We start from the raw sequence: 21,899 nt of genomic DNA, 5'->3' as shown, positions 1-21,899 counted from the left end.
TTTTGTATCTTCCTGTTATTTTAGGAATTCTGCTATTAGAAACTCAAATAGCCTGGGCCATTTAATATTATCCCATCTCTGAGCCAACCAAATATATGAAAAGCCCACATTTATCTAATGTTTGCTGGACAGATCTAATCCATGGTGACACATACAGTTATGAAATAAAACTTGCCTGGCTGAGTTTTGTTTCTTTCCCCTTCATCAGACTTCCCCAGTAACAAATAATTATCTTTTTAATACTAATACATAATGGATACCTTCCTAACTCGCCATAAATCACATCTAATCCAATGTGACAAAGAAATAAAACAAAGCAGATGCTACAGGGGAGCAAACCTTTCATCCAGAAGACCCAGCTCTTCCACAGGTCTAACAAATAAGTCATATAATGTCCATGGTCCATGGTCTGAAAGGATTCAGAAGCACTCTGATAATAAAAATGAACAAAATACGCACTTAAAATATGCATAGAATAAATATAAAGGTAAAGAAAATTAAATATTTAAGCTTTATAGTAAACAATGAAGACAATATAAATATAATATATGTTTAGTAGATGGAAAATAACATTTTTTGTGTATTTTTCAGTGGCATCATGTAAAAAAAACCCTGGTATTTAAAGGGTAAAAATCCTGAGAATGAATGAATATTTTGTATTTATTATCAGGACTGATGTTGGTTGATGTAACCCAGTGAAAGTTAAAAAATAATATTAATATATATATATTATTATAACAGTTTGGTCTGAATGGGTCCTAATGCGCATGCTCTAAGGGTTTATTCACATCAGGGATTAAGTGGAGACATGCAATTAGAAAGTACAAAGTGTTTAACAAAAACGAAACTGAAGGTGATGAGAAACCTCAGTAGGTTGAGGTTTACTGTGAAAATCCGCACCGGAAGTGCGGGTGGTGTGGCAGGTCTGCTCGGTCCTTCAGCGCTGCAGAGAGCTGACAAGTCAACACAGAAAATAAGAGTTTAATTCTCATTCCTGAAGACCACAAGCGACTTTTACCTGCTCATATCTTCTGTCTGTGTTTCTGCTCGAGATGGCGGAAGTGAGCCAACCCACTGTCAGGTAACAACCAGCTGTTTCCAGACTTCTCATGTGTCACGTGTGTGCAGAAAGACACTGTGAGTAGTCAGGTCTCCATATAGTGTGTTTACAATGTGTATGTAATTGTAGTCTATGTTTACATTACTGCATTACGTGTGTTTTGTGCTAATTTGTGTGCAGATTTTAAGTTCCTCTGCTGTGTTAGGTGACCCATTAATTTTGCAATAAAGTGTATCTGTAAAAATGTAAATCTGTGCTTTGTATATGTGTTTCTTTAGTTTTCTCTCTGCTTGCTCCTCAGTGCTGCAGTCCCTGCAGAGCAATCAAAGTTCAAGACAAGTGATGATGTTGCTTTCTACAAGTAGGTTTTATTTTCACTAATAATGTGTGTATTTATGTAAGCATGCACCATTAACTGACCTTTGTGTGTGATCAGTTTCTTGTCATCACTGGTCGTGTCGTTGTCACTTTTCAGGCGACAGATCCGAGGCCCCAACCTGCAGTATCGCACCCTTTTGGACACCATGGTGCTCACAGAGAAGGGGGCACGTTTTGAACTGTTGCAGCCTGACTCACAGGTCTGAACACTTGTATTTACTGGAAAACGAAAGCGAAGGATGGTCTGTTTCCTGTTTTTTATTTTTATACAGTTGCTGGTATTTTTCAACTGTGTTATGCATATCTGAAGGGCAATACAGTTACATTAAACCCAGCCCCCCCTTTAGGTGAATAATGCCTGATAAGCTTCACTGGCATTGTTAAAAATGCAAATAAAATCTCCCCACAGTGTGAATAATCAAAAAAAACCTCTCTTTTCACAGACGTCACTGCTCCTTTCTGTGTCACCTTGCAAAAACGACAGCGTGAGGATATTAATCGACGAGCTCCGGCCCATTAAAGCTCGCTACCGAGTTCCAGATGTGATTGTGCAGGAACCACAGGGTGACCAGTAAGAGCTGCATCTGCATCATTCCTCACTCCTCAGATTCACTCCGAGCTTTTTGCCTGTGTTTTGTTGCACAGCCGTGACTCCCATGTTTGTTGGAGAAATCATTTATTGTTGTGGTGACATCTTGATGTGTGTAATTCCTCCAGCACTTTGACAATGGTTGACCTTTTCTTCTATCTGGCAGGATGAGAGTGGAGAGACAGTCAAAGGACTCTGTCACCCTTTCTTGGTCTTCAGGGCGTCACCAGGTTCGTGTGTGGCATTTCCCTTTCCGTCTGGAGATCCTGTGTGAAGACGAAGTGATGGTTACGTTCAACTCTAAAGGCAAACTGTTGTTCGAGACTCTGCAGGATCCACCCAGGTGAGGCTGTCGGGGAATGGATGATTAACCGGAAAAAAAAAACAATAACACATGAAGAGGGGAATTAAATGACATTATCTTGTGTTTCTCCCCTTGTTGTTTGTCCTTAGGGCCACCTCTGATGGCAGTGAGGTACGAGAATACAAATGTAATATTACTCCTACTTGAAGCCTAATCTGGTCTATAAATACATTTATTCTTTTCTATCCTTGTTCCTCTGGCAGCTTGAAGAGGACCACACAAGTTCGTTATGGAAAGAGACTTTCAGGGACTTCGTGGATATCAAAGCCAACGGTTTGTGTCTGCTATTTTACAGTTTCAAAAGACAGACTAAGTCTGCTCGGTTAGTCTTGTCTGAACTTCATCCAACACTGTAACACAGTTAAAGGTGCACTATGTAGTTTTAGAGCTCTTCTTTGACTGATTTATTTTTTTAATGTCTAAACAAACTAAATAAACAAACTGACCTTAAAGGACATTTCATTCTGTTTTACTTTGTTTATGTGTGGCGGACCCTGCCACCTTTGTGGCTTCAAACAGTGTTCTGGGACCTTATTTTCCATTTGAGAACAGCTTGTTTATTCAGTTGTGGACAATATAAATATTTATATATATTTTTTGTATTATTACCTCATTAATATTGTAAATATTAATATTCTGATTTTGTATTTGCACCTTTACCTAACCCTAACCCTTTAAGTATTATTTATGATTCTACTTATAATACATATTATAATTACATAATAATAATATTGACATAGCACCTTTCCTGACAAATGTATAAAGAGGAATTTGACAAAATGAAACAAGGTCTTTGCAGGTACTTAAAAAGTCTTAAAACCTTAATAAAAGTAGTGACAGATCTTACAAATGAATTGGATTATAAAGTCAAAGATGCATTAACTTCAGTTCAAATTTGGGTACGAAGGTATTAGATTTGCATGGAAAGTCAGAAATACATAAAGTACATTGTAGTTTATTCAGAAAACCACAAAGACACATCAGTACAAAGATAATTACATGAATGAAAGTTAAAATATTCATGTTGTTTATCTCCAGGTCCCAGCAGCATTGGGTCGGACCTTTGTTTACACGGGTTCAGTCATGTGTACGGTCTTCCAGAACACGCTGATGACCTTCAGCTCAGAGACACCAGGTACACACAGGGTCTTTTTTAACCGAATGCATGTAGCAAAGAATGAAGGTACAGACATCTATTTTCATTTATTTGCACGTCACCATCACGTATCATCATCATGTAATTGATTGTTCATTTCACAGAGGTGGTGAACCGTATCGGCTGTATAACTTGGATGTCTTTGCCTATGACGTGTACAGCCGCTTTGGCCTGTACGGGTCTGTGCCGCTGTTGGTTGCCCACAAGCCCGACAGGACTTTGGGTTTATTCTGGCTGAATGCATCCGAAACATATGTGAACGTTCATTACAGCCCATCTGAGCATCAGGTAACCCTTGTTCCAGTGTTGCTCTTATACCATATCTGCCTCTCAGGAGCAGGTGAAATTCTTGTATCAAATCCCAGGCTGGGTACAAGATGTTGGCGGGCAAGCTAAAGTCCAGTCCTTTGGTGTTGCTTTTGCAGGTTCTTTTGGTTGAAAACAGATGACAGAAAAGTTTATTTAACTTTAATTAAACCAGAGAAACCATTTCCAAGTTAAAGCCTTTTAGAAGACGTGTCAAACTACACATTCATAACCACTTAAAAACCCCTTACCTCACCCAGGATGACCAAACACCCCCAGCGAAGGGCGTCCAGAAGCAGACTGACGTACACTGGCTGTCAGAAAGTGGTGTGATTGACTGCGTGGTTCTGCTCGGGCCCAGTCCACAGCAGCTCTTCTCCCAGTTTGCTCAGCTGACAGGTGTGTATGCAGCCTGAATGTATTTATTTGGTCTTGAAATTAAAAAAGTCAATCTCCTCCACATGTTACCTCCATGTGATGCTGACATTATGCCCATACATCATCCATCAGCTTGACTCAGACTCATATTTCTCTTCCCTCCCTCTGTCAGGGTATCAAGCCCTACCCCCTTTGTTTGCACTCGGGTACCACCAGTGCCGCTGGAACTACAACGACGAAGCCGACGTGAAGGCAGTAGATGCTGGATTTGATCAGCACGATATTCCGTATGACGTCATCTGGCTGGATATCGAGCACACGGATGGGAAGCGTTACTTCACCTGGGACCCTGAACTTTTCCCTGAACCAGCTGATCTGCAGCACCACCTACAGAAGAAGAACAGAAAGGTCACTTTCAGAATGCATCGTATATATACAGCCTCATTTGGTTGTCACTTGTTACAAATGTAGTTTATTTATTCTGCTTATTTTTGTTGTTTGTGTTTTTACTTTTCAGTTGGTGGTTATCAGTGATCCCCACTTCAAGTTTGATCCTGGTTGGTTGCTGTACAATGAGGCCCGAGAGGGAGGGCACTTTGTGCGGGACAGAGAGGGGCAGATCTATCTGGGCTCATGCTGGCCTGGTAATGTTTTTATTTAATTCTGAACTAACATAATGAAATCTCGCTTAATATCATGACGCCTATCAAGGAGTAAAAATACCCAAATCAAAAATAAATCAAGAAATAAATTGATATGCCATTAAATGCACCAAAATTAATATTTAAAATAAATGTAGGCTTTAGTTAATACTTATAAACTATAAATGGGGGTTTGGGAATACAAGGCACAAGGTAAGTTACAGAAAAAATACAGAAATAAGCATATAAATATAATAAATGTAAGAATGAATTAATAAAATTGAAAATGTAAATAAAATGATAACCTCATTTTATAACCTCTCTCACAGGTGCGTGCTCTTACATTGACTTCAGCAATCCAGACACTCGAGCGTGGTACTCCGGATGTTTCAGCCTGGAAGAGTACAAGGTAAGAAAGAAATTCACTTATGTATACTGTATATGCAACCCCAGGATATGATCTTAAACCAGAGGAATGATACGCCGTGGTTGAATTGTTTATGTCTGATGCAGGGATCAACGCCATCGTTATTTTTGTGGAATGATATGAATGAACCGTCTGTGTTCGGTGGGCCCGAGCAGACGATGCCAAAGGACGCAGTGCATTATGGGGGCTGGGAACACCGGGAATTACACAACCTGTACGGCTTCTACCAGGTGATTTAACTTGATGCAACAGAGATATATTTTCCATGTATGTAATCTAATATGTTAACATTCAATGCAAAGTTTTTTCCGTTGTTGCCTCACAGCACATGGCCACAGCGGAGGGTCTGATAGCTCGCTCAGGTGGCTCAGAGAGACCTTTCGTCCTTACACGCTCCTTCTTCGCTGGGTCACAGAGATATGGTACATTTTAAAAAACTGAAAAATAAACTGCGATGTATTTATATCCTTAACTGCTATAACTGTTTTCTGTGACTGAACTTGTTGGGGCTGCAGGAGCAGTATGGACAGGTGACAACGTCGCCACTTGGGAGTATCTGAAGATCTCCATTCCAATGCTTTTATCTTTAAGCATCACAGGGATAGCATTTTGTGGAGGTGAGCTTAGTATTGTTCATTGTGAATTTCAAGACTTGCAGCACTGTGATGTGCTCAACACCTTTGAGTTGCAGTCTCTCATTTTCCTCCTTGTTTCAGCCGATGTCGGTGGGTTTTTCCGGGACCCTGAACCGGAGCTGCTGGTGCGCTGGTACCAGGCAGCAGCTCTGCAGCCATTTTTCCGAGGTCACTGCGCAATTTGGTCGAAGCGTCGGGAGCCCTGGCTGTTTGGAGAGGAGGTCACCGCTGCAATCCGCACTGTGATCAAACAGAGGTATGTTAAAGGTGTTTTCAGACATGCATTACAAATCTGTAATGTGTTTCTCAGTTTTCTTTTCTGATGCATCCAATAAGACACAGTTATGTGTAAATGATCCCAGGATAGAGGCAGGTTTTTAACTCTCTTGTCTCTTCTGTACTTAGGTACTGTTTGCTGCCCTACTGGTACACTCTCTTCTACCAGGCTCACACCTCAGGTCTGCCTCCACTCAGGTAAGTGCTGCTGCCCTCTGCTGCTCAGGGGAAGTACTGTAAGCCCCAGCAACCCTCTGTAGCTTCAGGCGTAAGAGATCAACGACTTTTATAGATATATTAAATGTGTACAAAACATATAGAAATGCTCATTTTATTTAAATTTGTACAGACCTCTGTGGGTGGAGTTCCAGAGAGAAGAGAGCATCTTCAGCATGGACAACCAGTATATGATTGGTGATGAATACCTTTTTAATTTTGCATCTTCACTCAGTGTACCTTCCTGTACTTTCTCTTAGTTTAACTGTCTACATCATGCAGGTGGAGCTCTGCTGGCCTGTCCTGTAATCAAACCGGGTGTTGAAGAAATCAAAGTCTTACTTCCAGGATCTGAAGAGGTAAATCAACCACCAGGTGACACATTTATATGTTTTAATATATGATACACCTCAATGAGGATGTTGTATGTTTCGGTTGTAGGTGTGGTATGATGTCCACTCTGCAGAGGTGTATAAAGGAGGCAGGACTCTGACTCTTCCAGTCACCCTGGACACAGTGAGTGTTTGTCAGTAGTAATAGCCAGATGTTATATTCTGGAAGCTGAGATTAATTTCCTGGTGTTTCCTCTGTGCAGGTTCCTGTGTTCCAGCGAGGCGGCTCGGTGGTCTGCAGGTCAGTGGGAAGCGGCTCCTGTTCAGCCGAATTCAAGGAGCTCCCCCTCAACATCACTGTGGCTCTCAACTCTCAGGTGAGCATCAACAGATGTGTGAACCTGGCTCGTGTTGATATACCTCAGACAAACTCTGTTGACATAATGAGTGATGGCTAAAATATTAGAAACATTTTGAGAAAACATTTATTGCTGAATAGAAGAGATGTAGCTACAAATGTTTTCTTTGTCGCAGCGTGTAACACAGTATGGATCCTTCCAGATCATGTTTACATTATTTCTGAGTCGTTACACAGTAATACACAAAACATTTAGAAATGAAACTTTTTATAAGTTTAGACCTGTGTCATTTGTATCATTTAATTAGTAAAATCCTGACCGCGGCCCCTTCTCTCTGCAGGGTCTCGCTGATGGTGAGTTGTACCTGGACGACGGCCACTCCTTCAGCTACCGGGACAGAAAGGCCTTCTGCCTGCGCAAGTTCAACATGCTGTCAGGCCGTCTGCTCTGCCGGTGAGTCATCACTCACACCTCTGAAAGAAGGATCCAGTTTTAGACCACATGTGAAAGGAGCTGGAAAAAAACCGAACACTTACGGTCATGAAAGCTGAGGGCTCAAACAATTTGAATTTTTGATCTGAAAACTCTTCACACGTGATCATTTGATATCTGTCGTTGCGTCTCGCAGTCCTGCCAGTGAAGAAGGAACGTTCGACTGTGATACGGTGATACAGTCAGTCACCGTCCTCGGGGTGAAGAACAAACCGTCCACAGTGGTTGTGCATCTGTCAGGTGAGGAACTCTGCCATTGTAGTAGTAATAATAACTATAATAGCACCTTTTATAAACAGAGTTTACAAAGTGCTTTGACAAACAAAGCAAAAACAGGATACTCAGGGTCCTAAAACAACAGAATGACAAACACTAAGCAGACAGTACAACAATACATAATAGAAATAATAAGAATACGAGCAATAAAAACAATAAAAAGCAGTATAAAACAACAACCATTGCATTAAAGAAAGTCTATGAAAATAGGTTTTAAGAAGTGATTTAAAAGAGGAGGCAAGGAAATATATTTCTACAGCAGCAAAATGAAGCAATGACACATACATCTTTAGATATACATCTTTTATTTTTGTCACCAGGTGCTAAAGACTCCTCTGCTGCTTTTCAATACACGGAGACCAGCCGCATGCTGACAGTGAGCAACCTGAACCTCAGCGTGACGAAGGACTGGGAGATACAGATACTGTAGGTTTACTGTCAACGTGTCAGTCACTGATTATCCTCTGGATTTCTTATTCATGTGAGAATCATGTAAAGGACTAAAGTCAAGTTCGGACAAATTGGCACATGTGTAGCTAACAAAAAAGGTCTCAGCACAAGTGCAAAAGGGAAAATATGAACCACAATTATGTTTTTATTAATTTATTTTTATTTCACTTCAGATTTACCTCTTGAGCCCATTGAATTCTGTAATTCTTTTACATCCAGACGCACCTTAATCTGTGAAAGATGAAATTGTAATTAATAATAATCAAAGAGAAATGATATGTTTTTTAAAGTTATTGAGTGAAAGTTTACTAAATAAATGTCAAACTGATTTGCAACTCGTCACTCGTAGCAGACCCTCATTTATGTTCAGCATCTCACCACTGCGTTGTGTTGGTGTGATGTGCGACCTGACTTCCTCCTGACCCCAGATGTTTGCTTACTCAAGACTGACACATAGTAGTACAATAATCTATCAAGCCACCAAGGTTTTTAATGATGTAGCACATTATTTAACAAATGCTACTTACTAAACATCAAATGAGAACTCCAAGGCGCTTTATCGTCATGTCATGGTCGTCAGACGTACTCAGCCGAAACGCTCCCAAATTACTAACCAGTTGCATGACTTTAAAGACATTTTAATTGTTTAAAAAGAGAGTGTCTAGGAGTTTTCTTGTGGTTTTTATGTCTGCATGTATTTCTATCCAAAGAGCACCTCTAGCAATCTTAATTTGAGTCCAGGAAGCGCTCATATCCTTACATTTTTTAAAAGCTACAAACCGCTTTATAGAAGGAAGAAAAGAGAAAAGAGGGACGGAGACACAAGAGGCCGAGGCCGACTTTTTTTGTCAGATTGTCGATAAAAAAGAGTTAAAAATGTGCTTTTTGCAACACACAACCTCTCACACAATATCCGGCCCATAACATTATCTGTCACAATTAATAGCCTATAAACGATCAAATAATCTGAATCTGCAGAGCAACTAGTAACTAAATTTATCAAATACATGTCTTGAAGAGGAGATATAATGAATATACTCAATTAAAGTACCTCAAAATGAATTGTACTTATACATTTTGATACTAATATTTTCATTTTTACTGCAGATGAGTTACAAATATTGGTCATCGGCCTCCTTGATATCTAATAATCAGTATTGCCCTGAAAAAGCCATATCGGTCGACCCCTAGTTATTTTTTATGGTGGTTCTCAAATTGTTAGGTATTCTGCATTTTTTCCACCTGAATGTGGGTCATACCTGAAAGGAAGAACCACCTCTGAATCATCATGTCAGACTGATTGTTGTAAGTCTTTTGCTCTCATCTGCTCTTGAAGACAGTGATGATCCACTGTACACACATTCAGTACACTGTGGCTGGTGATCATCTACTGTACGCTGGGAGTGAATTTGTACTTTTCCGAGCAGAGCTAAAAATGGATGATACTCCTCTTGATAGCATTAGCCTGCTCTGGTTATGCTGAGACTGCTCAACGCTGAGCTCCATTGAGAAGAGGTTTAAAGGGGTTGAATGCCTTCTGCTGAGGCAGGGCATCTACCGACCACTCTTTACATGCCCTCTGGCGCGGCCCGCTGGCCTTTGTGTCACCCAACAATGATGGCAACGTATCACTACAGCCGGAGAGAGATCATTGTCCGCTTCGACCAATGGGAGAGCAACAAATAGACGTTTATGTGAAATGTGAGTTTTTGTGCATATGTGTGTGTGTGTGTGTGTGTGTGTATGGTAATGCAAAGGTGAATGCACGTGGAGTGAATGTCTCTTTCACAGCGAGCTTTTGCATCTGCTCTGTGACGAAGGGGAGGGGGACGTCACACAAAGAAGGAGCCAATCAGACATTAGCTGTTTGGATTTATGCCAGGGTTTTTAGGCTTGTAAGACTTTAGTACAAGTGGCAAAAGCCAGTTTTTTTTTTAAAAAAAGAAAAAAGCCAGCTGAGACAGGATGCCCTATACGCCGTCTGGCTTTTTCTGCGACCGGTTGATCCGGGAACGAGAGAGGAGAGACGGGGAAGGGTCTCTGAACAAGCCCCTCCGCTTCAACAGCCAGGACTTCAGCGTCCTGAGACAGGAGTGCCTTGGGAGCAAGGGCCTGTTTGAGGATGAGTCTTTCCCAGCCACTGTGGAGTCTTTGGGCTTCAAGGAGCTCGGACACAAGTCCAACAAGGTCAAGAACATCGTCTGGAAGAGGCCCAAGGTAGGAGGGGGGGTTACACCGGGTTGGCACACGGAGCTACACGCAAAGTTTAATAAAGAGGGGATGGATCACACATGTGGGAGGTGGGACGTTATTTTTTGATATGCAGCGACATCAAACCTGCATGGGAAGCTGCTGCTGCTGTGGGATCTGACCTGGAGATGCTGATGGGATTAAAACACTCGCCACCTGTCCTACACGGATGGACTGGAACTAAGTTTCTGTGTGGCAGCACAACTTTAATCTGCCATCATGATTCCTGGCTTAATGGCTCTAATATAAAGGATGTTTTTATTACTTATCCTTTTAAAGATGCTTAAATTGTCAGCGTTTGTCAAGTTTGTCCCAGAGAGTTTAACGATCTGTACAGCAGACGATACAAAAGCCTCAAACTAGCTAAATCAGATTCCTAGCAGCTCTTAGATGGATTATTTCTCCTTCTTTCGCTGAAGTTAACTCTTTTTGTTTATCGTTGTCTACAGGAAATCTGTGAGAACCCTCAGTTCATTGTTGGAGGAGCCAGTAGGACAGACATCTGCCAGGGAGATCTTGGTAAAATTATGCCTCTTTTTAACACTTTGGGCACAGCAATTACATCATAGCAACACAGTGTTGGCTGACATTGACATTTTGTGCAGCAAAAGTTTTATTACTTTGATTTTTTTGCACCAAACTACAGTGAAGCAGATGAAAGGGAAAGTTTTCAATGATGACTGACTTCATAATCAACTTCAACATATTGTTAATATGTTAAAATAACAAGAAGAGAACATCTGTAGAACGACTAAAAGTAGGAAATCCAGTTTAAAAACACTTGAATGCTGCTCTGTCATTGTTTTCTGGTGCTTTGATTGTTTCTAGGTATTGTTAAAACTTACTGACAGAAGCAAAATTACACGAGGAATTTTGGGGAAAAAGTGGTTACAACAAAAAGAGTGTGACAGGACTGTGTGAGGTTAAACATACTGTATTCAACAGGCAAACACAGTCTGTATTCAGGCAGCTTTGGAGGGTGACAGGGGAGCAAAATATCCCATCGATCCCCCGCACACGGCCTCCCTGCCTGCAGCGGCCTCCCCATATTGTGCTTATTCTTTTGGAAGGGAATCCAACCAGCAGCACTTCTCATTGTTGTTCAGTTCGGACTGCAAATAAAGGGGACCAAAGGGACAAAGGTCCTGGCAGGCACTGTTAACCTGTTGAAAAACTTACATTGTTTCCAGCCACGCAGCTGTCACACACACACACACACACGAACACCTGGACAATCACGAAACACAAACGTCAGCACTCGGCAGCGATCTTTTCCTCCAGCAAAAACAAAATATGTAGTGTTGAGAGTGAAATCACAGTGCTCGAATGAAGGAAATCCACACTGGAGGAATTTGGCAAAGACAGAATGTTAATCAGATTGTGGTAAAAAAGTTTCGACATTTCCAGTCCTGATCTGCTGAGCACATTCACCTCAAACCATATTCGTATATATTTTAAAATCATGCATTAGCCCAAGAGTTACGTATGAATTTCTCTCCTGTATCACGAGACATTAAAGTTGTGTTTCCGTGAAGTAAAATGAGCTGATTCTCTGTGTCCAGGTGACTGCTGGTTGCTGGCTGCCATCGCCTGTCTCACCTTGAATGAGAAGCTTCTGTACCGCGTTGTTCCCCAGGAGCAAAGCTTCTCAGAGGGATATGGCGGCATCTTCCACTTCCAGGTCAGAAACATCCCAGTTCTCCGTACACACTCAGTCTACAGGCTAATACTCAGTCCTTCTTTTAGCATTTTATCCTCTTCAAAGCAGCTACATGCCGGATGAGGATAGACACAATCTGGACATATAACATGAGATAATATAATAAGAGATAATCCCGAAGACAGTCCTTCCATCCTCAGTACTGTTTCTACTCCCTCCTGCCCTTCAGTTCTGGCGTTATGGCGACTGGGTTGATGTCGTCATTGACGACCGCATCCCGACCTTCAACAACCAGCTGGTCTTCACTAAGTCCGCCGAGAGGAACGAGTTCTGGAGTGCCCTGCTGGAGAAGGCCTATGCCAAGTGAGAACTACACTGTTTCATCCTGTGTTGGAGGGTAGAAGAGCTTTTTTACTGAGCGTTTTCTGGTGCGGTTTCCTCTTTAAACAGGGTCCAGCTACAGTCAGGAACTACACAGAGCACCTTTGTTGTTTTACCGGACTGCAGATTTGTGATTTAGACGTATAGTCTAAGACGATAGCAGCACAAGAGTCAGAGTGAAGTAACACAGACTGAAATAAAACTGATTTTGACAAAGTTTTCTCTCCTAAATGTGACATTTGTGCTCCACTCCATCCAGGCTGCACGGCTCCTACGAGGCCCTGAAGGGTGGAAACACCACCGAGGCCATGGAGGATTTCACCGGTGGAGTCACTGAGTTCTACGAGATGAAGGAGGCTCCCAAAGAGCTCTACAAGATCATGAAGAAAGCTCTGGAGAGAGGCTCCCTCATGGGCTGCTCCATCGATGTGAGTCAGACATTGTTAGGAGTAAAGACCAAACTGAAAAGCTTTGTCTCACTGACCTCTTCTGGTTGAAACAAGTCTGTCGTATCTGTAAGCACACTGGTCCAACATGTGTTCTGTGTGTCTGCAGTCACTGGTTCCTGCTCGTTTTGAGACTCGTACTGTGACAGGACTTGTGAAGGGTCACGCCTACTCTGTGACAGCAGTGGAGGAGGTAAAGCTCGTGATCCACAACAAAGCAATATTGTGTGTAATGTACTGCAAATGGCTTCAGCAGGACAAGACTGTCTTCATCTTTGTGTTTTCTTGCAGTGCAAACCGTCTCAGCACAAGGACACTAAAGTCCGTCTGGTGCGTCTCAGGAACCCGTGGGGTCAAGTGGAATGGAACGGTCCCTGGAGTGACAAGTGAGGAGATTTTAAATGTCTTTCCTCGCCCTATTTTTCTGTTTTTTTGCTCTGAGTGAGAGTTTGATGATTGTACATGTGTGTCTGCCTTCTCTCCAACAGCTCTAAGGAGTGGGCCACGCTCTCCAAGTCTGAAAAAGAGAAGCTGCAGCACCAGAGTGCCGAGGATGGAGAGTTCTGGTAAGTCGCATGTTTAACGGTTTAACTACAGCTGTGAAAAATGGACGAGGCTCTGAGTTTTGCTAAACTGTCAAACTGTGATGCTACATTTAGAGATGTCCCGATCTCTTCTTTGTCCATCTAGGATGTCATTTGAGGACTTCAAGAAGAACTACACTAAGATCGAGATCTGTAACCTCACCCCTGACGCCCTGGAGGACGATAAGATTCACAAGTGGACGGTTTCTGTGAACGAAGGTCGCTGGGTGAGAGGCTGCTCCGCTGGAGGCTGCAGGAACTATCCAGGTACCTCAGTCACACCTTTTTCACCAACTGAAGAGCTCGATCACTGAGGGGGTCTCAGTTGTTGCTTTATTCACTGATGAAACAACTTTATTTCAAAAAGTAGAACTGTCAAAATAAAATGGCTAACACTACACCTGTGAAATCTGCAGACACTTTCTGGACCAACCCTCAGTACCGCCTGCGTCTGCTGGAGGAGGACGACGATCCCGAGGACAACGAAGTTGGCTGCACCTTCGTGGTGGCTCTGATGCAGAAGAACAGGCGGAAAGAGCGCAAGATGGGAGCCAACCTGTTCACCATCGGATTCGCCATTTATGAGGTGTCCTGCTCTTGATCACCCGATTTTATAGCAATATCCAAGTTTTCTTTTTTTCTGAACATTTGTGACTTTAAAGGTACTTTATTTGTAAGAAAAGATGATTTTTGAGTCTGATTCCTAACTTATAATGATAATGACGCTCTCAGTTTCTTAACTCCTCAAAAACCGGTAATTTTCTTTTCTTTTTACCATACAATGATCCTAATGCAGTGTACATATGTAATCAAAGATCTTGAACGTTTCCCTCTCTTTTTTATAGCATTAATAACTTTGAAACCATGAGAAAAAAAGCTTCTTTTGCATCCTTTAATGGCACAAACACTGATGTTGCCTCTGTCTCTCTCCAGGTGCCAAAGGAGGTAAGGACGATGTAAATGAAACTCTCACAGTGAAGCTGCAGTTCGCAAGTTAATTACACAGTTTGTTTTTATTATATCCATTTTTTCATCCACATACATCTTTACCAGTTTCTATGCAACAGTCCTGAAGTTGACTAACCTATGAGAGTGTGAATACTACTATTTCTTCTCCAGATGCACGGGAACAAGCAGCACATGCAGAAAGACTTCTTCTTGTTCAGCTCCTCCAAAGCTCGCTGCAAGTCCTACATCAACCTGCGCGAGGTGACCCAGCGTTTCCGCCTGACCCCCGGGGAGTACGTCATCGTGCCCTCCACGTACGAGCCGCACCAGGAGGGAGAGTTCATCCTGCGAGTCTTCTCTGAAAAGAGAAACACCTCAGAGTGAGTGGGTGAGGGTGATCAGGGTGGCCTGCAGGGGGCGAGCTGGGTAAGAGGAGGGCATGGGCACGTTACCTTCCCCCAGCAGCAATAATGTAGCTAGAGTTAGATATGATTGTTAGTGGATTCTTATTACAGTCTATTGATGTTGTTTCTATGTTTATTAGTAGGGCTGGGTATTAAAATACAACGTATGTCAGAACTATGTCAATTCATGGCACTTTTAGGTAGTATTAAAATAGAAAATTGGGATTCACATCAAGATCAAGAGGCTGTTTTGATAAATTATGTTGAGATCCTTCTAATAAGCGTTAGTTTAAAGGTAATAAGCCCCTTATAGGTCCTTTTGTTAGATATTAATGAGCACTTTTAAGAATTTTGTTCACATACTGCATACTAAAGCCGTATAAGTTTCTTTTAATTATTTCTAACAGCATTACAAACACATTTATTGAGTTTGTTACGTAGAAATGTCAAAATAGAAAAATATTTAAAACTGGGCCTATTATTATAAGGGCCTTACTATAAAGTGTTTTCCTTCAGGACATAAATTGAACATTACTATGTGTGAAAAAACATTTTCACCTCACAAAGAGATGCAACACTACTCAGGGCTGCAAACTATTGATTATTTGCATTATTGATGAATCCATCAGCTATTTTCTCAAATAATCCAGAATCCAACTGTTAATTTCAGAAGTTAATGACACAGTTTCCCGATCGAGGGAGTCTTTAGATGTCTCATTTTGTTTTGTCTCAACTGTTCAAAACTTTAAAATATGAATTTTACTGCCATGTAAGACAAAGAAAACCACTTAATACCCACAAATGAGATGGTGGGACTGTCTTTGCTTACAAAATTACTTGATTAATTATCAACAAATTGATTTATTGACGATTTGTTTCAACCCAATAAACTACTATTTTATTACCTGTGCACTCAAACCCACACTGGGTCTTAATTAAGTAGAGGAATCAAATGAAAAATGGTTTGAGCTGCACTGTTTTGACGCTTCAAATCATCAAAACTGTATTTCTTCTAAGAGTCAGTTTGTTCTCAAAATGTTACTATTTCTAAGGAGTGTTCAACATGGTTGCAAGTCTTTTGAAGCAGAAATCATGACGAGAGTTTTTTGGCACAATTTTCTGCACAAGAACAAAAGAAGATCTGTGTTTTAAACACGAATAAACCAAGTCATGAATGTTATCTTATAAGATAGTGGAATGTATATAACAAAAAGTTCAAATAAGCCACTGTAGATACATCTCCAACAATACCCAGCCCTACTTTTCATATTTAAAGTAGCAGCAGCAGCAGCAGGATTGAATTAGCCTAGAAAATACAGAGTTTAACGGTGATTGTGGGGGTTTTGTGTGTTTGTTACTGAGGGTGGGGGGCTTTGGTGGGTGGGACACAAACCACCAAGAACAAACAATTTTAACGGCAATTTGATTTGTAGAACTGGAAGAAATCGGCCCCAGTTCGAAGCTGTTATGGAATCTTTTTTAGGACAAGCGACTTCAGATTTGGGCATGCACCGGTAAACTTTCAAAATATTCAATACTGCATGCTCAAACCTCAACAAACATCCACCCACCGTCCCTCCGCCTGCTGCCCTGGAGGACCAGACAGCATGCAGAGCCCGCCTGCACTCTGATGGACCGGGACCTGGCTGTGAATCAGGGCTGTGGGACGGATGTGAACAGCAAACAGCTCACCATTTTCTTTGCAAATTATATAATATCAATACCTATAGTTCAAATCTACTTGAGCACCAGAAGGGTGTGGGTTAGCACATAGTCATTCATTAATTGACAAACTTACTTTAATGCTAATTTAAAATGTAAAATCAAGAGGACGACAGCTTCTACAACCAAGATGGCCCAAAATAAGAAAAATCAAGAGACAGTACTCTTGGTGGAAGAAGCAACAGGTGGTACTAAACTAACATATTTTAATTGCAGCTTTAATTGTGGAATCATTTTGCCCTTTTTAGTCCAGCGTGAGTATGAAATAAATGCCTGTTTAAGTCTCAGGAGATCAGACTTATTTAACTGTTTGTTGAATACCTGCTGAGAATAACATGATTGGCTGTAGTAAACAGATGAGTGCACAGGCTTGTGCTCCAGATGAGATGTTGTTGTCACCATCGTGACTGCTGTTTGTTCGTCTTCATCCAGGGAGATAGAGAACAGGATCGAGGCCGATCATCCAGTGGTAAGTGTGTTTTTTTGCTTTTTCTTTTTTGCAAGGACGATTATTTGACGATTTATGTATTTAAACAACAAGCATACAAATCCCCATTTGCAATTAAAGCTTTTCTTGCATAAAAAACACAGAAATTAAAGTGAATCCTTCCATTTTAGTTCCTTCATTAATCCTAAAAAGATATTTCTTACACATAGGAGGATTTATGTGCTGAATGCCAGGTCAAAAATAAAGTTTTTCACAAATTTTTCCTTTCACATCTTCTCCCTCTCGTCTCTTTCTCTCTTTCTACTTCGTGGCTCCATGACGCCTCAGCCGGCGCCGGCCTCAGCGGGGGAAGAGAGCGAGGAGGACCAGCAGTTCAGGACTATTTTTCAGGAGATAGCTGGCGAGGTGAGTACAAAAAAACCCATAGTGTGTTTTTAAAAACGATCAAAATGAACAGTGTAGCCCTCATGTACTTCTGTGTGAAAATGTGTATCAGTGAGTGAGATTTTAATTGTTGTCTCGTCTCTTCTTCTACTGTTTCCTCCTCCGCTCTGGTCTCTCTCGCAGGACATGGAAATCACAGCCAACGAGCTGAAAAACGTTCTCAACAGAGTGATCACCAAACGTGAGTCAAAAAAATACGCATTTTCCCTCTCATCTGTAGTGCTGTTTATCCATCTAGAGTGTTTTGATTGGAGATGTATCCTAAATGTTCAAACCCAGAGAAATCTGTATCTTTATTTGAGGGAACGGTGCATTTGGTCGCCCGTTGCCATAACTTCTGTGGAAATCATCGACAAATACATTACCTCATCTGTGGACATTTCTGCCTGAGTCATGTCAGCTAGATTATCATCGGCAGTGGTGAACAACTCCCATGATCCCACACTCATCGAACAACATCAAAGACAAAATGTGTCCTGCTGGCCGACTCTTAGACTTATTCTGAAAGAGAGTTTTGGAAGAATCACCTCCCTACAGTTGCAATAAATTCAATCTGTGTCTCCCTCCAGATAAGGACCTGAACACAGAGGGCTTCAGCCTGGAGAGCTGCAGGAGCATGATTGCTCTGATGGACGTATCCTTTGTATCGAGTGCTTCGGGCTGGCTGTGTTGTCTGTAGGAGGCACAACCTGCCGAGACCCAATGGCGGGGTCTGTGATGGACGCTCACAGGGCCTAGGCCTGATTTCACCACACGAACACAGTGACGAATCACCTAATAGATCAAACATTTGTCTTTATCTGCTTGATAGAGTCTCTTACTGACATAAAACACAACTCACTTTGTGGGAAAGCTGATGTTGTTTTCACAGACCAACACTGGAATACGAAGCAGGTTGTTTTCTGAGTGGACACTGACTGATGCGTTAGACGATTTTGGTCTTAACTGCTTGTGTTTAGATGGACGGGACAGGTAGACTCAATCTTCAGGAGTTCAGACATCTGTGGAATAAGATCAAACAGTGGCAGGTGGGAATTCAGTTTTCCTTCTCTCTCATTTTATATAAGAGCAGTTACACTTTAACACTTTACAACATTATTCACAGTTGAACTAAGGCCTTTATTGTACAGGACAAGTATCACCTCTTATATATGTGTACTTTTCACTCAAATTTACTGGCATTATCACCTGGATATGATGTCAAGGCTCTGTGTAGCATCAGTGTTTCAGGATTGGAGCATCTCTTCTTCATCAGCAGCTACGTTAATAATATAGTTTAGAGTTGTTTTGCCCACTTTCTGCATGTGTTGCAAGCATAAATACATATTTGCAGCTCATTTAGATCAATAACAGATGCTCTGTGGCTTGATTGCTAAATTATTTTAGAAAAATATGACAAATTTCGAGCATGGCAGATTGCATGTGATTGAAATCACAGCGGACCTCTGCAGTGATTACAAATTACTTGTCTACTACTCGTCCTGGGCTTTAATCTGTAAAGATTAATTTACTCCCAGCAGGGTGATAGGCATTCACACACTTTCTCTTTTTCAGGGAATCTTTAAGCACTATAACGCCGACCAGTCTGGTAGCATCAACAGTTACGAGATGAGGAATGCTGTCAATGATGCAGGTAACTCGACAGATTTTTTTTTTTTTTGCACCTGCATATAGATTTTTGCAGTTATTTAGTTTGTTTCTGCACAGGTTTTGAGATATTTGTTAGATTTATGTTGTTATAATACAATGTAAGTGGAATTAAGGTGTCTGTGCTCAATATTACAATATTCGTATATCAAACACTTAAAAAAAAGATCCAGACTTCACAAGTTTGATTAAAGGCAGTAGGATTTAATTCAGTGTGTGCTGCAGATGAACCTACAGCTTGAACTCATCCTCTAAATGTTCTTGTCACTGTACAGTCATGTGTCTTGTGTCCCGCTCAGGCTTCCGTCTCAACAACCAGCTGTACGACATCATCACCATGCGCTACGCAAACGAGAACATGAACATCGACTTCGACAGCTTCATCAGCTGTCTGGTCCGGCTCGAAGCCATGTTCAGTAAGTCAGTGCCTCACCTGCACCGTTACTAACATAAGTTAACGATACGCTGCAGTGTCCTTCCAGCCTTGCATCAGTATTTTACTTTGTGTGTCTTTTACAAACTTAATATTTTTCTTTTTTAACCCCCTGTTAATGTTTTGAATAAAGCACCATCCGGCTTGGTTAATATGAGTTTGGTATACTCTACGGGCTCTTGTATGAAGTGTGTGTCACCCCTGTGTTGAATCAGAGATGCAGCGTGATGTCTTTTTCTCTTCAGGGGCGTTCCAGGCCTTTGATCAGGATGGAGACGGTACAATCAGACTCAGTGTCCTGGAGGTAAGAGCTACGACAACATGCTAACTGTGAAGTCACTCCACAAAACTTGAATACAATTTAGTGGAGTTGAAAGTACAATATTTGCCTCTAAGATGTCATGCAGTTGAAGTACAAAGTTGAAGTACAAGTACCTTGAATTTGTACTCTACTAAGGTACATATAGATACATTCCACCACTGCTTATCAGACACAGACGGGCTTTCTATATGTTAAAATGCTGTACAGCTTTACTTCGGTCAGAGCAGAGAAAAGTACCTGACAAGAATAAGTCCTTGGAAAGAAATGTTGGAAACCACTGCTCTCATATAGTACTTTTACTGAAGTATATAAATCATTACACACCCAGGAAGAATAGCCATTGTATAAAACTGCTGGTACTAAACATAACATAAATGTATTATTTTATCTGTTGTTATGTCGGCTTATTAGGGCTGCTGTAGTTTAAATAGGAGAAGAAGAAGAACTGGAGAGGGAGTATTATTCAGAGAGAAAACTTTAATTAAAAAGTGTATGCTTTGTTATTCAAGGAACCTGTTTTGTGAGTTTTTTTTCCTCCCATGAATTCACGACTATAATTGGAAAATCTAAGAAAATCTCAGAGAATTTCTGTTTTTTCTTGCAGATTTATGACTTTGTAATCACAGTGAATATTTGAGTTGTATCACCTATAATACAACACTGTACATCACTCCCAAGGAATCCGTTTTAGTCTTACTCTAACTGGCAGTGTATAATATTATAATTGTGCGGTTTAGTAAACAAAAGTCAAATTTATATGAGCTTATTTTCCTTTCTCAACTGTAATGTGAGTGAAATCCAGCCACAGTCAGAAGGACCAAACACCACTTATTGAATCTTTCCCTCCTTTTCATCCCCAGTGGCTCCAGTTGACCATGTACGCCTAGACAGGCCATCTTCTCCCAGGTGAGCTCCACTCCACACGAGGACCAGACCTGCCAGCCGTTACCTCAACATTCAGTGTGCCCGATCGTCGTTAGCTCTCATCCACTTCACCTCCCTCAGTCCCAACATCCTCCAACATGTTCAACACGCTTCTTCCATTTTCATCTCTTCAGTTTTACTTGCCTCTATCTCGGTCTCAGGCATTTCCTTTCTCTGCTCTTGTCCTCCCATTACCATCGAAATATCAGTCTTGAAAACACTTGGACGGTACTTTTCTCAGGCATCAAACACACACAACCTCTTTTTTTTCTGTCACAATACCTCACAAACCTCCATCTAACAACCACCTTATGTTCTTCTTCTGTTATCAAACTGAGCAGCAAGGTCATTTTTCCTGTGTTCATTCCAGTGAACTGGGCTCTCTGGTGGACAGTGAATAAACTTGTGAAACACTCCTACAACCTGTTACATTTCTGATAAAACAACCAACACTTTCTGCAGGGTTTCCAGGCCTCCTGAACAGATCTCTCTGCCCCGCATCTTGTTTTTAATCACTTATTTTTGTGAATTAAACGATCCTGCTTGGATTTTTGTGGGCCTCAAGAATCAGTCACGTGACCAGTCGGCAATCTCAGGCTTCTTTTGTTCATCTCAAAGCCCCCCACCCCCCACCCCTCGACAACATGTCCCAAGTCTGCCTGTGTTTCAGCTCTTCATGTGGATGGATGAGATTTAAGAACAAAACTGTGGAGCTGACAAGTTTTTACGAAGAAACATCGACGTTCGAGGTTCAGATATGGATTTGAAAGAATATGGCTAATGGGTTGGACTGCAGCTTTTTTGTGATTTTTTTTTTTCCTATTAAGGCTTTGGTCAAATGAGTGTACTGCATTTTTAACCATTTTAACCTAATAAATAAATTTGTAGTTATTGGTTTGACTGCGTTACCAGTAGATTTGATGTGATATTGTGGTGTTTTTGACCTGAAAT

General features: G+C 41.3%; 2 protein-coding genes across 4 annotated transcripts; both read left to right on the top strand.

Moving 5' to 3' along the window:
- Positions 1-844: 844 nt before the first annotated feature.
- ganc (glucosidase, alpha; neutral C) lies at positions 845-8,677 on the top strand. Its single transcript, XM_073483666.1, has 25 exons — positions 845-1,081; positions 1,362-1,421; positions 1,536-1,638; positions 1,882-2,009; positions 2,194-2,370; positions 2,481-2,502; positions 2,595-2,664; positions 3,430-3,526; positions 3,652-3,835; positions 4,114-4,252; positions 4,404-4,639; positions 4,749-4,875; positions 5,202-5,281; positions 5,386-5,529; positions 5,625-5,721; positions 5,815-5,916; positions 6,016-6,190; positions 6,340-6,408; positions 6,560-6,624; positions 6,709-6,785; positions 6,868-6,942; positions 7,022-7,135; positions 7,458-7,570; positions 7,746-7,849; positions 8,206-8,677. Exons 1-25 carry the CDS (start codon positions 1,053-1,055, stop codon positions 8,313-8,315), a joined length of 2,697 nt encoding a protein of 898 aa, XP_073339767.1. The 5' UTR covers positions 845-1,052; the 3' UTR covers positions 8,316-8,677.
- Positions 8,678-10,300: 1,623 nt separating this feature from the next.
- capn3a (calpain 3a, (p94)) lies at positions 10,301-21,772 on the top strand. Of its 3 annotated transcripts, XM_073483664.1 has the most exons (22): positions 10,301-10,552; positions 11,035-11,104; positions 12,148-12,266; positions 12,475-12,608; positions 12,886-13,054; positions 13,182-13,265; positions 13,364-13,458; positions 13,561-13,638; positions 13,763-13,923; positions 14,073-14,242; positions 14,590-14,601; positions 14,776-14,984; positions 17,163-17,199; positions 17,506-17,604; positions 17,641-17,655; positions 17,746-17,803; positions 18,192-18,256; positions 18,582-18,650; positions 19,177-19,255; positions 19,569-19,685; positions 19,948-20,006; positions 20,885-21,772. In XM_073483664.1, the coding sequence occupies exons 1-22, from the start codon at positions 10,301-10,303 to the stop codon at positions 20,909-20,911; spliced, it is 2,178 nt and encodes a 725-aa protein (XP_073339765.1). In that variant the 3' UTR covers positions 20,912-21,772. The 3 variants fall into 3 exon arrangements, with proteins under 3 accessions (XP_073339765.1, XP_073339764.1, XP_073339763.1); XM_073483663.1 differs by lacking the exon at positions 17,641-17,655 and having other exon boundaries at positions 17,506-17,583; XM_073483662.1 differs by lacking the exon at positions 17,641-17,655 and having other exon boundaries at positions 17,163-17,207; positions 17,412-17,583.
- Positions 21,773-21,899: the final 127 nt, after the last annotated feature.

The sequence above is a fragment of the Pagrus major genome, chromosome 16, assembly GCF_040436345.1.
Source record: "Pagrus major chromosome 16, Pma_NU_1.0".
NCBI lineage: Eukaryota > Metazoa > Chordata > Actinopteri > Spariformes > Sparidae > Pagrus > Pagrus major.
This window is presented reverse-complemented; position numbering and strand designations above follow the sequence as displayed.